The sequence below is a fragment of the Kogia breviceps genome, chromosome 1 (assembly GCF_026419965.1).
Source record: "Kogia breviceps isolate mKogBre1 chromosome 1, mKogBre1 haplotype 1, whole genome shotgun sequence".
NCBI classification, from domain to species: domain Eukaryota; kingdom Metazoa; phylum Chordata; class Mammalia; order Artiodactyla; family Physeteridae; genus Kogia; species Kogia breviceps.
The window spans coordinates 177,533,058-177,554,107 of record NC_081310.1 but is presented as its reverse complement, the minus strand read 5'-3'; the positions used below and the strand labels follow the sequence as shown (position 1 = coordinate 177,554,107).

The window sequence follows — 21,050 nt, the reverse complement described above, 5'->3', positions numbered from 1 at the left end:
ATGCCAACCTCCCTGCCAACAAGAGCGGGGACATCTGGAAGGGGGACTCATGTTCCTGGGGTGTGGCCGTGTATGATCGTGTTGGTTGTGTCTCTTGTCACGGACAAAAAGAGGTGAGAAGTCAGAATGAAAGGGAGGGCCTGGCTATAGCTGGTGCCCAATAAATGTTTATTTGGAGTATTATTATTGGCTCTTTCTGACCAAGTATATGGTAAAAAAAAAAGAGTGAAAAACAAGGCTCACTCTCATCCTTTTCCCCTAGTCCCCAATCCCTCTCTCCAGAAGAACAAGGGCACCGGTTTTGTGTATATCTGTCCAGAGATAGTCTGTGCATACAGGGAGCATTTACTGAATGAATGAAGAGGGGTCAGGGCAAAGCTAAGAGCAAGAAGAATCATCCCCAAGAGAAAAGGAGAAGCCCAGGACAGCGGTACCTCTTTGCCAGCTGCACCATCTGCACCAGGTTCACCCTGGGGAGTAGAGAGCAATGGAGCTGTGGTGAGTGCCAACCCAGCTTGGCATTTCATGCCTCACCTTGCCCACCAGGCATGGCCAGCCCCAGTTCCACCAAGGAGTCACGCCCTGACACTCCAGGCACAGGCTGTGGAAACTTAGACCCCACCCCACCCTCCAGCCTGCTCCTGGCCGCCCCACTGACTGAGCTCTATGGGGGAAGGTCAGACTGCGCCTGCCCTGCTCTTTGCTTGAGATCCTGGCATCTCGCAAATTCCCTGGCTCTGAGTGTATGTTCAATGTCTGCTGAATGAAGGTGTGAACTCTGAATCTCTGGCCTTGATGAGGTCCCAGAGATCGGCCAGGGCAGCCTTAGTGTCCGCTCCCTCCCCAGAACAGGAGAGGCTGCCTCCAGGGCCCTGCCCATTTCTAGTGGGATGCTGGGGACGAGGAATCTGTGATTGCAAGGCAACTGACAGATTCATCCGGGGACCCCAGGGGCTCCTGAGCCTGTAGGCAGGAGGGATGGAGGGTTGGCGGGACCTGCCTGCCCAGGGTCCGCAGCAGGAAATCAGATGAGTGGGAGGCAAGACTCGGCCCTCTTGGCAGATGGGCCGACCGATTACTCCTGCATGGGCTAGAGTCATCCACCCCATTCCAGGGCACCAGCCCCAGGGGCACTGTTACTGCTCCCCAGAAGGAAGTCTGCTTGGGTGGAAAACACCCTGACCTGGGGGCTAGGAGACCTGGGTCCCTGCCTCAGTCCCCGGGGAGACTTTTCATCCCTGAGACTGGCAGTCAGTTCCACCTGATGTGGCCACCTGTCTGGAATCTTTGAAAGAGAAAGTATCACAAAGTGGTTCCGGATGCAAGTTCTGGAGCCAGGCAGCCTCTTCCACTCACTAGCTGTGTGACTCTGGACAACCTACTTAACCTTGCTGAGCCCTGGTTTCCTCATCTGTAAAATGGGGACAATCAGACCTACTAAATAGGGTTGCGGTACAGATTAAATGACAAAATGTCAAGCACGTAGGTCACCGTTCAGCACATTGTCAGTGACCAATATATCACAGCTCTTAGTATAAACTCTAGCTGAAACTAAGGAGTGGTTTCTGAGCTGTTGCAAGAGCTCCAGCAGTAGCACAGCGTTTCTGGTGCCTGACATTTACAGGTTTTCTGTGGTTACCAACAAACTCCCCTGGGGAGGGGGTGGGGGTGGAACAGAGGCCAGTCTCCCCTGTCCGACAGCTAGTGGGGGGATCTGTACAGCGGTGCACGGCTGGAAGCAGCGGTCTGCTGTGTGGTCGGCCCAGTGCTGGCTGGTACAGCTTGTCCTTTCCAAATAGGACGTGATCCTCAGGCACAATCTCCGAGCTGCCATCGTCCGTCCTAAATGCCTCCCCTTCCTTGGAGACCCCGGAAGTGCAGGGCTGTGCGCAACTGACAAAGCCCACTGGCCCTTTCCCCCGGGCTGTGCTGCAAGATGTAGGGTCTTACCGGGGGGCCAGGGTGTCCAGGGGGACCAGGCTGGCCTGGAAGACCTGAAAGGCCCCTTTCTCCAGTGGATCCTCGGTCTCCTTTTGGGCCCTAGGGAAAGACGGGGATGGTGAGAGGGAAGAGTGAACCCCACGCAGCCAGAGGCAGACACTGTGCACCAGGGACCATGGCCCCCACCCTAAGGCCGCACACGGGGAGGTGGCGCTGCCTGAACTTTGGGAAGGACCCTGGGATGGCCTCCAGGCTTCTCCAAAGGTCTTCACCACAGGCCAGTGAGGGAGATGTCTGGACGCAGGAGAGGCCGATGTCAGGGAAGGAGGGGGGCTGGGGACACACTGCTCTCCAGCCCTCACCCCCCACCCCACCCGGCCCCCTCTGCAAGGAGCCTGCAGCAGAGCAGGGCCAAACTCCGGGGAGGGAGGGACAAGGGAAGCATGCCACTCACCACTGCAGAGATCCCAGCTGGGCCTGGCTGGCCTGGAGACCCCGGGGGCCCCTAAAGAGAGCCAAGTCAGTGGGATGGAGAGAGGCTCCAGTAATAAGGCCCCGGAGGCAGCTAAGTACCAAGAGCAAGAACGCACCCTAACCTTGTTCCGACGGCTCCATTCTCTTCCCCGACCCCTCCTTTCTTCTGCTCCTGCACTTGACCTGTGCCAGAGCTGAGGCCTGGGGGGCCCTGAACGCACAAGACCCTCATGCCTGCTGCAGGCCGAGGGGTACCTCTGGGGCCCGCACAGAGCGGATGATCTGGGAGCCAGAGCCAAGTGCAGAGGGAGGAAGGTACATGGTATGTGGGCCTGGGTGCCTTCTGAGTACCGCCCCCTACACCCCCTGCCGCCTTCCTTCTGTTCTCTGGGAAGAGCAGAGACCAGGAGCTTTCCTCTGCGCAGCCGGGGGCTGAGGGGCAAGGGCTCAGCACCAACTCCAGCGTCCTCGCAGAGAAGCCCCAAGCTCCCCGGTCTCCTGCCGCTCACCTACCACTGGAGGGCGATAAGCCTGAAACACACAGGAGGGCTCGGGCCTGCCCCATCTCTCCACATCCTGCCCCAGAGGCTCAGCGCAAATGTCACCACCCTCGTGGTCAGAGCTACACTTTCTCTGAACCCCGGGGCACACAGGTGTCTCTCAGAGCACTTCCCTCCATACTCCCAGATGAAAAGTTCCAGAGGCACCGGCTCTGTTCTACTCATCTCAAGCCTCCTACAGCAGGAATGTCCAGCACTGAGACTGGCACACAGCAGGGGGCTGGGCTGGATGGACACAGGCGGGAAGAGGAACCCTGCACACACCCCACCCCCCCAGGGGGTCCCCGATGCGGACACAATTCAGAGTGCGTGACTCCTTCTTTCATCTGTAACGTGGAGGGGACAGGACTAGACCTGCGGTCCCCAATCCAAGGTCTCTGGACACCTTGAGGTCCATAAAAATAGTGATGAGGACCCGAGAATTCCTTTTTTGGGGTGCTGCACTATTCTTAACATTTCCAAAAGCCTTCTGGAAAGTGTACAGCCAGCCTCAATAGGGCTCTCTGGAACCCCACCAGCTCGGCATGGTCACACTGATCAAAGGCGCCCACTGGCAGTCATCTGTGTTACAGATGAGTAAAGTAGACGGGAAAGCCATTATTGCTTAATAAACATCGTCTCCAAGTCACCCTTTCTCAGTAAATACTCCACCCACTCACCCAGCTGCCCGGGGCCAAACCGAACAGGAGTCATCCTTGAGTCCTCTCCTTCTACCGCCTCCTGCCCCCTCCCCATCCAGGTCATGGGCAAGTCCTCTATCTACCTCCAGACACTTGCGGGATCTGTCCACTGCCACCAGCTCCACCGCCATCATCCCTCCGCTGATATCTCTGCTGTCATTTGCGCGCCCTCCCCCTCCTGCCCATGCTCCCGAGGTCCTCCACCATCTGCATCACGTCCTCTCCCAGCTCAGCTTTCCCGTTCCCACTCACAACCTCCTCGGACTCCACTCCCGCCACGCTGACTCGGGGGCTCCCCAAGCCCTCCCTGCCTCAGGCCCTTTGCAGCAGATGCACCCCTGCCGGGATGCTCTTCCACCAGACTGCTCTGACAGCTGGCTCCTTCTTGTCATTCGGGCCTCTGCTCAAAGGCCACTTCTCCGGTAAAGTCGCCTCCCAGGCCCTCCCTGTGACAGCACATCACCGCCTGATCCTTCCGCGTTAATCTGTTTGTTGTGCCTGTGTGGAAGCTCTGGGATCAGGGGACCTTGTCTATCTCACTCATCACTGTAGCCCAGGGCTTGGAACAGTGTCTGGTATGGAGCAGGTGCTCAATAATTACTTGGTGAATAAATGAATGATCTTTGTTTGATAAGCAAACTCGAATGTGCCCAGAAAATAAGAAAATGGCGAAAAGCCGGGGAACCGCTGGATGGGTGAGCCCAGAGCCCCTTACTGCTCTACGTGGCTGGCACTGCTGCTGCGGTCAGTTCTTTCGGGTCATCACCGGCTTGCCCACCACCACCCAGCCCAACACAGTGTGAACTTTCACAGAGACAGAGACGAAAACAGATGAACTCACAACGTGGCCAGGGGGGCCGGGTCTTCCCTGGGGTCCCATGGCACCAGGCTCACCCTGCAGGAGGGAGGAAGAGGAAGAAACAACCCAGAAACAGACTTACACACACAGGCTGTGAGGTAGGAGAACGCTGAGAACAGGAGGTGGAACAGCAATGGCCAGAAGAGCTGCGTTGAGCCCTGGACTCTAGGCCTAAGCCTTCGGGGGACAGGGGACCAGCCCTGCCCATGAGTGTGGTTGGAGGGGGAAGGTAGAGCCCAGGCCTTTATGGGTTAATGACCCAATAGCCCGTAGGGAGAGGAAACCGGTTATAAACTTAGGAGGAGGAAGGTCAAGATGTGCAGTGTCGGGCAAAACCTCCCCCAGAAGGCAAGGAGAGGAGGCTGCCACTTTGCCAGTGAACGGGGAGGAAGTGGCTGCATCCTGGACTCAGCAGAAGCCAAGGGCTGTCTAAAGGCAGCATGCATAGACCCCGGGGCCCTTACCTCTGCTCCGGGCCGGCCACTGCTGCCCGGGGGACCAGGCTTTCCACAGTCACCCTGGAGGAGAGAGGGGCAACTGAGGCTCACCAGACCTCTATTTGGCTCCCACACCCCAAGCTGACCCCACATCAGAGGAGTTCCTGCCACATGCCCCGGCTTCGGCCAGGGGCTCTCTGATGCCCTCGGGCTGGCAGATGGCAAAGCTCCAACCCAGTCTGCCAGGCACCGGTGGCCTCAGAAGGCCTGGATGCTGGGATGGCATCTTAGCCAAGGGTCAGATGGCACTCCACTCCGGCTAGACTGCCGCATCTGCCCGGGGTCAGACCTTGAGAAAAGCCGAGAAAACCCGGTTGGCGGAAGTCACCAGGCCCTTACCTTCAGTCCTGGGAGGCCAGGATGTCCCGGTTTTCCCTTGAAGCCCTGGAAGAAAAAGCAGGAGCTGCCACGTCCCTCACCTCAAGAGGAGGCCACTTTCCACTCCTCTTTCCTCAAGTTAAACAAGTCAAATCCATCCGAAGTCATAACATGTCCACAGGGGATGTGGATTTGAGCTGCCCCACCCATCAGGGCACCTGCCCGGCTTTGGAACCTCCCAGCTCCCAGCTCCTTCCTGCAGCTCAACTTACCGGGAGTCCCATGAGTCCGGGGGGGCCAGCAGGACCAGGGTCCCCCTAGGGAAAGAGACCAGGGGCACTGAGACAAGAGCTTTGTCCAGCTTGTACCCACTCATTCACCAGTCTCCCCCTTTCTCCAGCCCCTCCCCCAGCTCTCCCAGGATGGAGGGATTGTCACGTGGAGCACAGGAAGATTCCAAGCTGGGCTCAGCCTCTGACTGGCTGTGCACTCTGAGTGAATCCCGGTCCCTTTCTGAACCCGTTTTCCTTCTTTTGGGTACAGAAGGGAGTTGACCTTGATGCTCTGACCTTTGCCATGGCCCCATCCTTTTCAGATGCCCCAGCAAAATCAGATCCAAGGAGCCAGGGCCACTCAAGTCCTTCCCTGTCTGCAGCCTATTCTTTCTGACACCCAGCCTAGTTTCTTCAGCTGATTGAGTTTCTGGGTAAAAATTTACTCCCTTCACTGCCTGCCTTTGGTGAGACTCAGCTCGTCCAACCTGGTTAAGGCAACTGGGAGAACAGAGAAACCAGGGGGCTCTGGTGCCATCAGAGAAGTGGGGTGTGGTGAGAGGCAGACCGAGGGAAGGTGGAGCACCTCCTGAAAGAGGTGTGGGGCAGTGGAATTCAATTCCCTTCATCAGGGTTCCCTTGACTTTGGCTCTTGGAGAAGGAAGGAGAAGGAAGGGGGTGCCCTCCTGGGCCCACCATCTCACCCTCACGCCAGGCTTGCCGTCCTTCCCATCCAGACCATCCAGACCGGCAGGGCCCTGGAAATGGGAAAAAGGCATTCCTGCACGCCTGTGCTGGAGCCCTAGGAGGTGGGAGGCCTAACCCAGCCCCTCCACCCTCTTCACCCCCTCCACCCTTCACCCAACTCCTACCCCTAAAACACACACACACATGCGTGCATGAGCACACACACATACTCACACACACACACCCGTCAGGCTAAGCGGGCACATGCTCACCTGAATCCCGGGAGATCCTGGTGGTCCAGGGGGACCCGGCAGGCCTGATGGACCTCGAATCCCTTCACTGCCCTGGAAATGAGCCCCCCCAGCAAAGTCAGAGGGGCCTTGCCCCCCTCCCTCCCCCTGACACACACCAGCAGGACCAGAGACCCCGGCCACAGGGGCTGGGGACCGCTGGAAGTCAGGACAGCTGGCTTCGAACCCCAGTTCGGTTCTGGCCTAACTGGCTGTATCCCACGCACCACTCCCCCATGAAAATCTGTCTTCATCTGCCAAGCATCCCCCTTTCTGCACTGCTGCACGAGGAAGAAACAGAGCCTACTGGATCCAGCGCCTTCCTCAGGGTTGGCCAAGGACTGGCCTGGTGGGTGCTCAGTAATGTGGGCTGAAGTGAGGGCACACATTCAATTCACATTGATCCCAGCAAGCTGCCAAGCACTATGTGGGCTCTGATTCGCCCAGATGGAAAAAGGGTGGGCCCTGCCCTCGAGGAGCTCAGGAGTCCAGCGAGAGTCACAGGCCCAGGACCCCCAAGGGCATTGCAACAGTCTATTTGCCTTGTGTGAGTAAGGGGCCCTGGGAGTTGGGGAGAGGGAGCAGCTCACTCTGGTCGGGGGCAGGGAAAGTGTCACAGAAGAGTTAGCAGGTGCTGGGCTCTGAAGGACGGCTGGGCTTGGGGTAGGTTTAGGAGAAAGGGGCATGCCACAGAGGACTTCAGAGAAGGATAAAGATTTGGAGGTGTTCACATGGCTGGTCTAGCTGGGGTGTCTGGGGAGCCCATGTGATGGGGGTGGCGGAGAGGAGACTGGAGGAGGGCCCTGAAACCCTGTACTAGATCTTATCAGACAGACTGTTAGTTTTCAAACTGTACTTCTCAGGGCCTGGGGGTTCCTGGAGGAGCCTGGAGAGGCTGGGGGCACAAAGTGGAGGCCAAGCGGGTGGGACTCCAGGACCCCTACCCTTGCCTTAGCCAGAGCAGCTCCACTTGCATCTGTTTTATAGATTGAGCGTTCATATGAGATTTTGTGTGACAAAAAGCCTTGGGGACTACAAAATAAAGTCTGAAAACACCACTACGGGTACTGGGGAGCCACTGATGGTTCAAAGCAGGGGAATGATGAGAGCGAATGTGTGAATTCGAAGAGAGGGGGAAGCAGGTAGCTAAGTGGGGAGGCGGCAGCATTTCCCCAGTGGGGTGAGGGTGGCTGCCCTGCAGCAGTGGCTGTGGGGGTCACCAAGGGGAAGGGATCCAGCTAGAGACCCCACAGAGGGGGGAAAAAGGGCTCTGGGTGGCATTGCCATGCCACCAGCTACCAGGAGGGGTCAGCACAGCCCCAGGAAATGGCAGCCCCACAGGGAGTCAGGATGGAGAACCGCTGGCCAGAGGTTTGGGAGTCTGCAATGACCGGCCTAAGGAGAGCAAGCAGCACTTGGGCACGGAGGCAGCACAGAAGACTGGCAGGGCCCGCCACTCAGGTGCCCCACAGAGAAGGGAAGGGAGGTGGCACCCGCCACTGCCTCAACCATAGCTGATAGGTGCTGGCTCCGGGGTGGGGGGATGCAGCCAGGGGCTTGAGGGTTTTCCTGAGATGGGAGGGGAGTCTCAGCTCCGTCACTGTCTGGCTATGCATCCCTGGGATGCCCCCAGCCTCTCTGGGCTTCATTTCCTCACCCAAACAGTGAGAACCTAGACCAAGGTGGCCCTTCGAGAAGTCCTTTCCAGCTTTCAGAGGAAAGAGGCCCCCCAAGAAGCTGCAGATCTCCTGCCCCTCCCTGTGGGCGAGGATCCCCCTACCCCAAGCTTAGAAGTCAATTTGGGGCCTCATTACACTGTCCACCTGTCGCATCTGGAGAGCCCAGAGGAAGGGCTGAGACAAGGATGTCAGCCTCCAGAGCAAGGCAGAGCTAGTCCCAAAGTTCATCTAGCCAAACCCAGGGGCGGCCCGTGTGGGGGCTCCCCAGCTGCTGCTCCTTCCCACCCTTGTCACCAGGTCACAGGCCACGCCTGCCCTCTCTGGCACTTGGGGACACCCTGAGCATGGCTTCCCAGGAGGCCCATTCTTCTTTCCTGCTGTTGTCAGACCCAGAAGGCAAATGCCCAGACCTCCTCTTGCTGAAGGGCCCAGGGCGCCCAGTCTTGGATGTGCTTCCCTCCTTCCCTCAACTCCTCGCCCTCCTCTGGAGGAGCTGCAGCTGGCCGGGGCTGGCCTGTCGCATCTAGTGGCCCACCTCTCACTGCACCCCTCTGCCTCCTCCCCACCCACACTCTCCCATTGGGTGGGAACCTCGGCGGCACAGAGGCCAGTGGGCATCCCGGGCGCAGCTGTCAGCCCTAGGGGCCCACTGGTCTGCCCCGGCCCTGTTGCCCTACAGCAGTTGCTGGGCTCATCCTGGAGGTCTCTTTGCCCACCCTTGACGTAACTGAATTAGTCCTTGAATATCTGATGGCTCAGAGCTGTGACTGTGGCCAACTTGGGGTCCTGCTCACCTTCTCCGCTTGGGGCCCAGGTGGGCCAGGTGCTCCAGCTTTGCCTGGGAATCCAGGGGGACCCTAAATCAACAAAGAAGCAGGCAGGAATGAAAGCATGAAAGCGGGGCTGGAAAGCAGCTCCCCTTCCTTCTTCCTCCTCGGTGTGCTTCACCACTGTTAATGTGATGCGATTTGACTTCCCAGAAACACCACCCAGGAGCATTACGTCTGGCTGGGCGGCTGGGCTGGGGCCCACCCAGGAGGCCCTGCTGTCCAGGTCCTGGCTCCTGGAATCAGGCCTGGCCCCCCCAGGCCATTCCTCCGTTCTTCCCGTGCCTCTTCCCTCCCCTCCCTAGGGCCACCCTCACCCAGCCTGGCCTGGCCAGGCCTGCCCCTCGCAGATGGGATCACATCGGACAGAGCTGGCTTTGTGTGTGCACTCACCGGTGGGCCTGGAAAGCCGGGCTGGCCTTGAAATCCCTAGGGGAAGAAAGCAAGGGACAGTTTGCTGTGCCACCCTCTCTCTCCTGCCTGGCTACCCAGGTGGAAAGAATGACAGCGTGAGGCTGCCTCAAGTCACTCTGTCCCAAATGGCCAGCAGGTGAGGCTCTGGGCACGAGGTGAGGGGTTACAACTCAAGGATGGTGGGGGGTGGGAGGCTAGAGCTGGTCACTGTGTCCCCTCCGCCCCCCCCCTCGCCCCCGTACATGAGGGTGACCATAAGGGGGAGGACAGCTAGATAGGTCCCTGACACCACTCACCTGGTCACCTTTCTCACCCAAGTTCCCTTGGGGTCCTCGCTCTCCTCGGGGACCCTGTCACCACAGAGAATAATGCATCTAGAACCCAACCTTCCTGTCCCCAGACCCCAGGGCAGGATCAGGGATCCCCATGTCCACATCTCCCTGTCCCCTTCCCCACTCACTGCTGGGCCTGGGGGACCTGGGAGGCCTTCAGATCCTGGTGGGCCCTGGTGACACAAAGGAGCAGAATCGGTCACTCTGACTGGGGGAGGTGGGAGATCAGGGGATGGGGCAGGGGGCGGGGCACAGAGCCGAGGCAGGGATGTGATGGGACGCCCCTCTAAGCTGCAGGATTCCTCTCCCTGGTCTGTTCAGGCTTCCCTTCCCTTGCCTGAGCTACTGAACCAGCCTTTTAACTAGTTCTGCCATCTCTTGGTTTGCTCTAGTACAGCCAGCAAGAAAGAGGCTGCCATCTCTTCTGCTTCAACACAGCTCTGATTATAATACTCTCTTGCTCCAACACCCTCCATGGCTCCCCTCTGCCACCTGAATGCTGGGTTTTGAGGCATCCTGTGATCTGATACCAACCACCCTTCCCTGCTTCACTTCCCTCCCCTCTTCTTCTGCCTGGTTTGGTCAGACTGCCTTTCCCTGAACACTATGCAATCATACCACTGGGCATTTGCACAACTGTCCCCTCTACCTAGAATGCCCACCATCCCCCCGCCATTTCTAGGTCTCTTGAAACCTTACCAAATCATTCGACGGCTCGAATCTGTCGCTGAGGTACCCTCACCAGTGGCTTCTCCCTCTGGGATTCCCCAGCACAGACAACCATGTGCCGGATGTCTGTGCTCCCCCACACCCCTGCAGCTCCATTCAGGGCTCAGCTCAAATGCCACCCCTCAGAGAGGCCTCCCTGACCCTCTGTCTAATGCTTCCTGTTCACGGCTCCAGCTCCTTACCCAGCTTGATTTTCTCCACCGGTCCTATCTGTCATAATTTATATGTAGCTGTTTACTCATCTGTCATCTACCTGGCCCACTGGAACGTGAGCTCCCTGAGGACCAGGGGCTCAACTGCCTGTTTTATCCACCAAGGCATCCTCAGAACAGAGCCTGGCACCCAGAGGGCCCACAGGAAAGATTCGTTATTGAATAAATGCACAATGGGATTTGCTGCATCCCACCGGGGCCCCACCAGCATGCGTGAGGGGGAAGGTAAGACAAAGACCTGGGAGGTTTGTCACAGACTTGGGTTCAAGTCCAGGCTCGGCCCTAGTTCACTAACTAGCTGCAGGACCCTGGGTGAGCCACGCCACTTCGTGAGCCTCCGTGTCCCCATCTGATGACCGCCCCAGCTCCAGTGCTCAGTGTGGGGCTGGCGACAGGCCGGGGGGGCAGAGTGGGGTCCAGAGTCCGGGGCCTGGCTCTCCGGCCTGTGGGCGTTGGGGGTGGGGGAGGTCCCCTGCCCAATGACTCTGGCCCCCTCCCCCCAGGCAGCCCCTCGCCAGTCTCCACGAAACCTGCCGGGAATCTCCTCCTCGCAGCTTCCGCCCCCGCAGCAACCTTGAGACGCAGCTGGAGAGACTCAGGGGGCCGGGGGGCCGGGGTCACGTCTCCCGTTCAGGGGCGGCTGGGAAGCTCTCCAGGAGGCGGACAGGGACCGGCCATTTGAAGCCCTTCCTCCCGCCCTCGCCGAGGGAGCTGCCCTCCCGCACTCACCGATTCTCCCTTCTCTCCCGGGGAACCCGCGTAGCCGCGCTCCCCCTTGATGCCCTGACAGGCAGCAAAGAGAGAGGGAATTAGCCCCGTGGTCCGCCCGCCACGGCGCTCGCCCGATGCGAGGGGTGGAGGCTGCAGCTGGCACCCAGACTGGCACTTAGACGCAGAAGGTGCCCCGGGCGAGGCTGGGGGGCCAGAGGGGTGGGCTGCTCCCGGAGCGGAGCACAGCGGGGGCGCCTCTAAGGCCTCCCACCGCTACTCAGCGGAACGGGGGCCACGTCCACCTAACAGGCGCCTCCGCTGGATCTCCCCAACTCTCCCCCGCCCCCGGGGAGGCGGACCTCTGGCCTCTCCTAGTCTGGGAGGCTCCGGGTGCTCTGAGAGTCTGGCCCTTGATGTGCAGCGACTGTGGTGGGCCCCCCAAAGCGGAGAGGGAGGCCAGGCTCCACTACCAAGGGGGCTTCTGGGGTGCGGGGTGCTCTGGACGGACAGCCTGGCAGAGACACCAGCTGAAATGCTCGGAATGGAGGGAGCCCGCTGAGGATGCCCAAGCCTGGGCGGGTCCTGATCACCACCCCACGGCTCGGGTACCCCCAGACCCGGCTCCCCTTACTCACAGGCAGTCCCGGGGGGCCCATGGCACCTGGGTAGCCAGGTTGCCCTGGAGGACCCTGCAAAGAAAGGGAGACATGATGGACCAGCCCCCCAACATTTCTGTCCCCATCCCTGGCTATGAGGGCGGTCAAGGCCCGACAGTCTGGAGCTGCCCCTCAGCAGGTGCCCCGGGTACAGCCCTCACCTTGGGCCATTGCCCCCAGACCCAGCTCCCCTCGGCTGTGGTCACCACCACGGTCCTGGATGCTGGGAGCTGAGCCAGAGGAGAAGGCCCAGGGCAGGGAGTGATGAGGCCCCGGGTGGGGGCAGTGGAAGGGGAATGCTGAACGCTGCAGGAAGAGGGAAGGAGAAAGGCCCCAGGGACGGAGGTGTTTGCCCCTTACAGGGGGTCAGGGCACATGGAGATCAACTTCCTTTGATCCTGAGGGATCCCCCAATACTGAGGGAATCAGGGCCGAGGGGCAAAGAGGTTCAAAAGAAGGAGTCCACCTCCCATCTTCCACCCAGCAGCCATCCCAGGGGGCCCAACCTCCGTCTCCCCGGGGCTCTTCATCTACCTCCATCCCCTGCTGCCTCGGCTTACCAGTTCCCCCTTCTCTCCTGTCGGGCCCCTGAGGCCTCGCTCTCCTTGAAGACCCTTGGAGAGAGAAATCATGAGAAACTGCAGGGGAGGGCAGTCTCCACGCAGCCCCTGACTCCTCCCTGCAGCCCCCCAGCCCTCTGTCCCCATTCTAGGCAAAGGTGTGGGGGGGCTGCTGGTGGCCCCCCTAGGGTCCCCAGCGAAGTGACCATAGGGGGTGTGCCCAGAAGGGGAACTATCAGAGGTGTAAATTCCCACGTAAGGGTGCCTCTCAGGAGCAGGCCCCCCAAGACAGGTCACCACAGAGACACGCCCGCCCAGTCGGGAAAGTACTTCTCAGGTGGCTGTCGTTCGTGTGCCCCACTGTGGCCACTGTCTGGGGTGCGCCTTTCGGAGGGTGACACATGCGCTCCCCCTGAGGGGCAACTGTCCAGAGAGGTGTCCCTAGAGTTATGCTCCCCACCAAAATGTATCACCAGACTCCCAACACTTACCTCTCCAAGCCCCCCGCCCCAGCCAAAAATCACATTCTTTTAGGGATGCTGGGGAGGGACATGGGAAGGCTCCCTCCAGAGCAGTCCCTGTCACTTTCTAGGTGGAAAGGGATATCCATTTCAGTCAAAGCCAGAGCCCCCGTCCCCCCTCACTCCTCGCCCTGGCCTACGTGGATGCACCGCACCGTTACGGGGCCGTGTCTGCCCCTTCTCCCTCGTGCCCTCAAGAAACGGCACCCAAACCTTTCCACAACACAAGACAGATGGCTAGACGGACAGATGGCCCCTTCACCCAAGCAAGCAGAAACAGACAAGGTCCGGCCAGGATGAGGACGTGGGGACAGATGGAGCTGTGACAAGGAGAGGCCTTGCTCCCTGAGCCTCCATCACCAGGCCTGGGAGGAGAGGAGCTAGGCCCCAGGAACACGAAATCTGACAAACAGGAGGTTAGTTTCCATTGACCCGGGAGGGAGCAACAGTAAGGATGAGGATGACTCAAACATACTTGTGACGATGACGAAGGCAGAGCAATTAACGACACCTGGCAGAAGGAGGCGGCCAAGACACTGGGCACAGGGGGGCAGGGCCCCACGACACCCAGAAGCCCTAACGCTGGCCTCACGTGCCCAGCCTCAGAGCAGACTGGGACCAGAGCCAAAGAAGAGGAAAGGAAGAGGAGGAAGTTTCCTCTAGGATGATGGGAAAAGTTGCAAGCGTGGCCGCCTTGAAATCCCTGGGGTGCCTCTGGACAGCCCTGCCAAGCAGCAGGGCAGCAAACCTGTGCCAGCCTGCAGTGTGAAGCCCTAAAGCTTTGGCATCTCTGCCGGGCTCTGGGCCAGGTGCCTGGCAGGGCCCCAAGAACTACTTTCAGCAAATCTTCAGTCAACACCAAAGGTGGGAGAAGCAGGAGGCAGAGTGAGAAGGCAGGGATAAAGAGGCCTCTAGAGGCACCAGCTTAAAATAAGAAGGTAAAATAGCTCCGGAGGATTTAGGGGGAGTGATGTGTGATTGTGGGAGAGAAAAAAGGGAAACGGAAGGGGGGAGAAGAGAGAAGATGAGGGAGAGAAAGCAGGAGAACAGGGAGAAGGGAGAAACGAAAAGAAGTCAGAGACTGGGAGGCCGTCCAAGCTGCTGGGACCTCAGGGAACCTGTGTCGTTAGCTACCGAGCCTGCAGGGGGACGACGACAAACATGGAGGAGGGGGGCCAGGGCACGACAGGAAGGGAGACAAGCGAAAGCCACAGAGACCTGGCTGGCAGGGGAAGGGGAGGCCGAGCAGTGCTAGGTTCTTACAGGCAATCCGGGGGAGCCAACAGCACCAGGAAAACCTGGGGGGCCCTGGTGGGAGAAACAGGCAGGTCACATCTCACAAGCACAGCAACCCTGGGTCACAGTCTGGGGCTGAGAGGTCACGGGGAGAGGAAGTCACGGGAATATTTTCAAGGCAGCTGGAAAAGAGACTCATCCCAAGTCTTGGCCCAGAAGACACCTGCTCCTCGCCTCGGCTCCAGGAAGAATGGCTCTGCCATCGGCAGAGATGCGCAACAGCCCCCAGAGTCAAACCACCTGCCCAAGTCTTCCCGAGTCCGAGTGAATCCTGGTGCCAGAGTGGAAGGCAATCATGCCTGTTACCTGACCTCCATGAGCCCCCAGGTGGCGGCTCCCTGGTTCTAAGAGGCTCCCACCAGCTTTTTTTTTTTTTTCCTCCAAAGCAAGCACTTTCCGTTCTTCCAGGCTTTCCTAGTCACTTCTATGTTCCTGCCATATCAACACCACAGAGGACTCCAGGGTAGATGCTCCTAGTCTAGCCTTTGTAGGCTTGTCTTAGAGATGGCCCTACAGAGAGATAGAGGGCTGCTCCATCTTAGCCCCTGGCCCCTGTCTGAAGGTTGCCACGTGCTTTCCTGGCTGCCCAGACCGTGAGCCATGGGTGCAAAACACAGCAGGGGCGGGGCTGCAGAAACAAGGATGAGCCCTGAGGGCCTCCTCTAAAGAGGACCACAGGCAGAGCGGGGGTGGGGGGGGGGTGGCGGCGGCCACAGCAGGCCGGTTCTGGGGATTCGGTGGGGGGGGGGGCACAGTCCCCGCAGATGCTCTGATGAGGGATAGGAGAGGGAGAGGAAGTTCCCTCTTTCTGTCCTGCCCAGCTCCCCGGAGACAAGGCAGCAGAACGGTGTCTGGCTTTACAACCCCTCCGAGAGCCTCTCAAGCAGGCCAGGAAACCCACAGATACTTACAATAGGGCCTGGAAGACCCGGGGAGCCCCTCATGCCGGGCGGACCCTGCAAAGGAAGCCAGGGAATATGGATGAAGAGGCTCGGGCCCACAGCGCCCTGAGGTCTCCACAGCCCTCCTCCCAGCCTGCCACAGACCGAGTCAACAGGCAGTGCTGTCAGAGCAGGATGCTAAAGCTGACGTTAAACCTTTCATTCGGTTCATTCAATCATCCAACAAACATTTATCGAGCAGCTATTATGTACTGGGCACTGGTCCAGGGGCCGAGGACACAATGACAAATGGAACATTAAAATCCCCACCTTGTGGCGCTTACGTTCTAGGGAGATGTGGACAGTAATGCACAGAACAGAGGCTGGCACACGGGCGGTGCTCAGTAGATACCTGCGGCGTGTTCCCAAATGAAGGGAATACAAAGGAAGCCAGACAGTGAGGAGTGTGGGGTCGAGACAGGGACTGGGCTTCGAGCACAGGTGTGGGAGTTCTATTTTAGAGAGGGTGGTCAGGGAGTGTCTCGTTGAGAAGGTGATATGTGAGCAAAGGGCTGGAGGGGTGAAGGAGCGGGCCTTGGAGGAGAGCTGCAGGCTGAGGAAGCAGCAAGGCCAGGGGAGGAAGAGTGGCCCGGGGCCCAGAGCTGCGAGGAGGCCCGGTGCCAGGAGAGCAGGTGAGGCCGGAGCAGCGAGGGGCGCCGGTGACCTAGGGCCTCAGAGGGCCCGAGAAGACTTTTGGCAGGAAGGAAACTGCCCTCAGGAACTGAGAGTCATTTAAGTGGAGACTCCAGCCGCCTCGGGCTCCAGCCCAGGCAAGGGCCCTGCTCTTACCTCTTCTCCTCTCTGGCCGGGCAGTCCCGGAGGACCAGGCAGGCCGGGGCTCCCTGCACAGCCCAGATCTCCCTCGCCGTTGTCCCCCTGGAGTGGGATGGACGGTGAGTGTGAGCAGCCCCGTGGGGCTCGGGGCTGGGGGTAAAGAGGAGACAGAGGCCCACTCACCCGGGCCTCCTCAGCCCTCGGGCGCTCCCGCTCCATGAAGCACTGCGGACGACAGCCAGAGGCCTGGTCAGCGGGGGCAGCCGAGAGCTCGCCCTGCACCAAGGCCACCCCGAGCCCAGCCTCCTACCCGGGCGCAGCCGTCGAGGCCTGGCACGCCGGGGATACCCTGGTCTCCCTTCTCTCCACTTTCCAGGAGGGCCGCCGGGTGGGCCGTCTGCCTCTGGACACAGTCCCCGCAGATGCTCTGATGAGAAAAATGGGGGGTGGCGTGGGGCCCGGGGCTGGAGAAGGCCAGGGTGGGCCACATGGGGGAAACCCACTCTGAACTCAGCCAGTGGCATCCTGCTGGCCAGCACCCACCCACTCTCTTCCTCCCCAGCCACATGTCTGCGGCAGCTTTGCTGTATCCTCAAGGGACCCGATCCCAACACTGGCTTTGAGTTTCCTCCAGGAAGAAGCTCCGGTAGGGCCAAGCCAACGCCACTTTCCAGACAGGCGTGTGGGAGGAGGCGGAGGGGCCCGCGGAGGGACCATCTGTCCCGGCTGTTCCTGCAACCTGCACCCAGTGTGAGGACATGCCACGAGGATTTAGACTGAAAAGGCCAGCTCCAAACACCAGCTTCTCTGCCCAAGGGAGCAAAAGAAACAGCTGTAGGAGGAGCCAGGTCCTTTGCAGACAGCCTCTGGGATGTGGCCTGGTCTGCACCTCCCAGGGGATCCCGGCTGTTACAGGCTCCCCAGTGGGCAGGGCCTGAAGTCTTCCTGACAAGAAAGTCCTCCTCTTACCTGGAGGTTTTAACCTCTTTGGGTCACAGACCTCTCTGAGAGTTTGATGGAAGCTGTGAGTCCGCTTCCCCTCAAAATGAAACCTACTAGTGAAAGCTAGACTACAATTTCAGAGGACTCGGGAGCCTGGCATCTATCCACGGCCTGGCAGGATGTCCATGGGCCCCTAGAGGAGACGCTGCTCCACCTCCACTGTTTGCGGCAAAGCTCAATGATAATGGTTGTCATTTACTCAGCACCCATGATGCCAGCAATGGTGGCAGGTCTGGCACATTATCACATTCAACCATGACAGTGCAATGAGGCAGGTCATCTTATAAGCACTCCGGAGATGAGAAAGCCGAGGCCCAGAGACACAGCATGACTTGTCTAAGGTAAGTGGGACCCTGGATTGGACCTTGGTCTGTCTGAGGGCCAAGGAACTGCTCTGTCCACAGGCCCAGGCTTCCTCTGGGCTGTCGGTGCCCATCTGACCCCTTCTTCAGATCACACTCAGTTCCTGTTGGGGGCCCTCCGTGGAGCACTTGATCAAGAAGCCATCAGACGGGCTTCCCTGGTGGCGCAGTGGTTGAGAATCCGCCTGCCGATGCAGGGGACACGGGTTCGTGCCCCAGTCCAGGAAGATCCCACATGCCGCAGAGCGGCTGGGCCCATGAGCTATGGCCACTGAGCCTGCGCGTCCGGAGCCTATGCTCCGCAACAGAAGAGGCCACAACAGTGAGAGGCCCACGTACCACACACACAAAAAAGACGCCATCAGACAACATGTTACACAGAGAAATGTCGAATCCTGCATTTGGAGTTGCATAATCATTTGCCCAGGGGCAGGACTTGGGGAACCCTGTTTTGCCAGAGGCCTAGGGCAGAAGAGCGGGTGTTCACTGCCACAACCCTGCCGTGATCCAACCTGTAACCGCTGCCAGAAGGATAACCCGACCTCAGGCTGCTTCTGGAGATGACTGCTGTCCAGAGCAGGGGCGGGGCAGGCGGTCCCCATGCTCTGTCCTGACCAGGACCACTGGGGTCGTGGGAGCTCCAGGGCACTGACCAGCCAGTGCTAGAAGGGGGTGACCAGGACGGGGGCTCTGGAGGCCAAGGCATGGGAGGGACCCCAAAGGATGCTGAGCTGGAGGAGGGAAGAGTCCTGATCTGGTCTCTAGAGGTAACTGAGCAAGGAAGGGCTGTGTCACCCGTGGTGCCCAGCGTGGGAGATCAGAGCAGGCCACAGCCCTCGAGCATGGTCTCAATGCTACTGACAGACCCTGGCACAGGCCGACTCTCCCTTCAGGCCCCAAGTCCCCCTTCTTGCCCCACTAGAATCACCTCTCAAATCCCCTCTCCTCCCTGGATTCTTTCTGGATCGAGCAGAGGACAGCCGGAGCCTTCTTCCAGGCCCCTACCCAGTCCTATCATAGAACATAACCTTCGCAAATCCCTGCCTGACTGCCCTCCAAGTGCACGTTCACCTGCCCTGCCCTGACCCCGTGTGACCTCACTGGCAACTGCTGAGGGCAGGTCTCCGAGTTACCACTGCCCAGAGCACCCATGACCACCTGGGTGCCTTCACAGGATCCCTTCAAACACTCGCTCGGCAAACACTGATGGGGGTCTGTTCCGAGCCGGCCCCTGACTAGGCGCCCTCAGCCAGGTGCCGGGCACGCACGGCCCCCACAAACAGCCCCACCTGCAGCTCTCTGTGTGTGGTGCCGCCACGCAGCTGAGCGCTTACTACAGTGATCCCCCGAGGGGAACCCCTGCCAGCTCCTACGCCCTCCCTCTGACTCTCTTACCTTAAGGACGTGCTGTTCAATGGGCAAGGATCCCTGCAAGAGACAGACACACACGAGGGCTCAGAGGGCGAGCGGAAGGGGGACGGAGACTTACGGCACCAGGTGCAGCCTCGGGAAGCCACGTGGCATCCAGGTTTCTCCCAGCCTCGGAAGACGGAGGGAAGAGGGACCCCCCCACAGCGGCTAAGGGCGCTAGCACGGCAAGCTCAGCCCTGGGAAGAGCAGGGGAGGCGTGGACAGTGAGTCCAGGCCAGTACCTACCAGCTCTGCAGTCAGCCCAGGCTGTCCTGGCAAACCGTTGTTCCCAGGCACTCCCTGCAGCCAAGAAGAGACACCGGTGAGTGGACACCTCTCTCTAGCCCGCAGGTCACCCAGATTCTTTCTCACCATCGCCACTGCCCCTCCCCCTCATCCTGAAGAGCTGAGAGCCCTGGCTGATGTCTATCCTCAGCTCAAAAGTCTCTAGACTGTTTTTGTAGGGGGAGCTGAGGAGGCCCAGAGAGGTGACCCCCCCCCGCCCCGCCCCGCCAAAACCAGTCCAGATGATTTCTTCCCCTACATGTTAGGGCAGTGGGTCTTCTATATAGTAAATAACTATTATTTCTTTCTGTGCTAAGTACTTTTCCTATATTTTCTCATTTAATCACCACAGTTGTTCTGGTGAGGTAAGTGTTATCTCCATCCTAAAAACAAGACGAAGAACTCAGAGAGGCAAGCCACTTGCTAAAGGTCACAGGACGAGCAAGGCACGGAGGTGAGATTCATATTGAGGACCACTGGCTTCAACCCCTCTCTTAACCACTATTTCTGCATCGTTCCTCAAAAGACAGTCCCCAGAACACTCATGCGTACACGGGGTGGAGGCCTGGGAGTCAGACCCATCCAGGTGCAAATTCTAACTAACTACCTGTACAACTTTTGTCAGGCTACTTGCTGGGAGGTGGGGGGAATCTCTGTGCCTCACTTTCCTTTTCTGTAAAACAGTGGTAGTTTGTGGTGAGGCTGAAAGGAGATCACGGCTATAAGGAGTTTAGTACAGAGCATGGCACGAGGGAGGCTCACGTTAAATGTTTACCACCCAGACTCTGTTCCCCTTACAGACTCACAATGCACATCTGCTTATTAAGTACTGCATGGAGGCAGGGAGTGTGCTGGGTTTTAAATCCCCAGTGCCCGGCCTGGAGGAGGCATGCATCAAATACATGCTGAGCGAAAGCACTGCTGCTCACTCTACCCCCACCGACAGGGGATTTCCTTGGCCCGCTCTGAGAGCTGGCCTCCCTTCAAGTCCCAGCTCCCAGCAGTAGAGCATGTTACCCTCCCTGGCAGCCCACCCGATTTCAGGCCAGGCTCCACCAGGCCTGAGTCAGACCTGGAGTCCGTCTCCCCCGGCCCCTCCTGTACCTCCACGTGCAGTCACCCAGCCCTGCTCATTCCGAGTCCTCGATGAGCTAAGAAGGCAAAGTGCTTAGAACAGCCCCTGGCACAGGGGAAACACCGTGACCGGGTTAATTCTAATTGTGCCCCTAAATTATCATTCACCCCCTGCCCCACTCTCCATTGTCTGTGCTAGTTCAAGCCTGATACTTTGTGATTTTCTTTTCCTGCGCGCCCAGAACTATACCTCCCACTTGTCCTACTGTAGAAGTGAAGAGCTACCTATGCCCTGAGTACTAGCTATAGAGCCGCACACTTCTTAACGTCTGTAGGGGTGGATGGGGATTACTGGAGCTCTGGATGCTGTCTATCTCTGAGCCTGTTCCTGCACCTGAAGAGAGGAGCTGCTGGGCCCTCCCTTCCTTGAAAGGACTGCAGGAGACGACCAGGAAAGGGGACCTGCACCCTGCCTGGCACAGGGCAGGTGCCTGCAAGCAGCAGCCTCGGCTTGGTCTCCAGCACTGGTGCCAGAAGAGGACTCTGGTGCCTGGGACCAAACTCGGTGGCAGTCTCTCTTTTCTGCCTCGTTCCCCCAACACATCTTGGCAGGGTTCACGTGACATCTGCGTGCACTTGTTAATGGGTCACTTTGAAATGACCCTCACGCTTCTCCAGGCAAACTGC

The 21,050-nt window shown here is 59.1% G+C and overlaps 1 protein-coding gene across 3 annotated transcripts in view; it reads right to left on the bottom strand.

The window, feature by feature from the left end:
- COL16A1 (collagen type XVI alpha 1 chain) overlaps window positions 1-21,050 on the bottom strand; it is a 50,703-nt gene that overhangs the window by 3,933 nt on the left and 25,720 nt on the right. The window contains exons 44-66 of one of the 3 annotated variants that reach the window (XM_059069678.2): window positions 19,251-19,304; window positions 18,990-19,022; window positions 16,541-16,657; window positions 16,414-16,455; window positions 16,246-16,332; window positions 15,427-15,471; window positions 14,483-14,527; window positions 12,699-12,752; window positions 12,118-12,171; window positions 11,501-11,554; window positions 9,959-10,003; window positions 9,795-9,848; window positions 9,478-9,513; window positions 9,052-9,114; window positions 6,561-6,632; window positions 6,306-6,359; window positions 5,602-5,646; window positions 5,351-5,395; window positions 4,979-5,032; window positions 4,497-4,550; window positions 2,396-2,446; window positions 1,951-2,040; window positions 435-470 (exon numbers count right to left, since the gene is read on the bottom strand). In XM_059069678.2, the coding sequence (XP_058925661.1) occupies window positions 435-470; window positions 1,951-2,040; window positions 2,396-2,446; window positions 4,497-4,550; window positions 4,979-5,032; window positions 5,351-5,395; window positions 5,602-5,646; window positions 6,306-6,359; window positions 6,561-6,632; window positions 9,052-9,114; window positions 9,478-9,513; window positions 9,795-9,848; window positions 9,959-10,003; window positions 11,501-11,554; window positions 12,118-12,171; window positions 12,699-12,752; window positions 14,483-14,527; window positions 15,427-15,471; window positions 16,246-16,332; window positions 16,414-16,455; window positions 16,541-16,657; window positions 18,990-19,022; window positions 19,251-19,304 (1,284 nt within the window). The remainder of the gene's footprint in view (window positions 1-434; window positions 471-1,950; window positions 2,041-2,395; window positions 2,447-4,496; window positions 4,551-4,978; window positions 5,033-5,350; window positions 5,396-5,601; window positions 5,647-6,305; window positions 6,360-6,560; window positions 6,633-9,051; window positions 9,115-9,477; window positions 9,514-9,794; window positions 9,849-9,958; window positions 10,004-11,500; window positions 11,555-12,117; window positions 12,172-12,698; window positions 12,753-14,482; window positions 14,528-15,426; window positions 15,472-16,245; window positions 16,333-16,413; window positions 16,456-16,540; window positions 16,658-18,989; window positions 19,023-19,250; window positions 19,305-21,050) is intronic. The other 2 variants (XM_067012760.1, XM_067012768.1) reach the window with 2 other exon arrangements.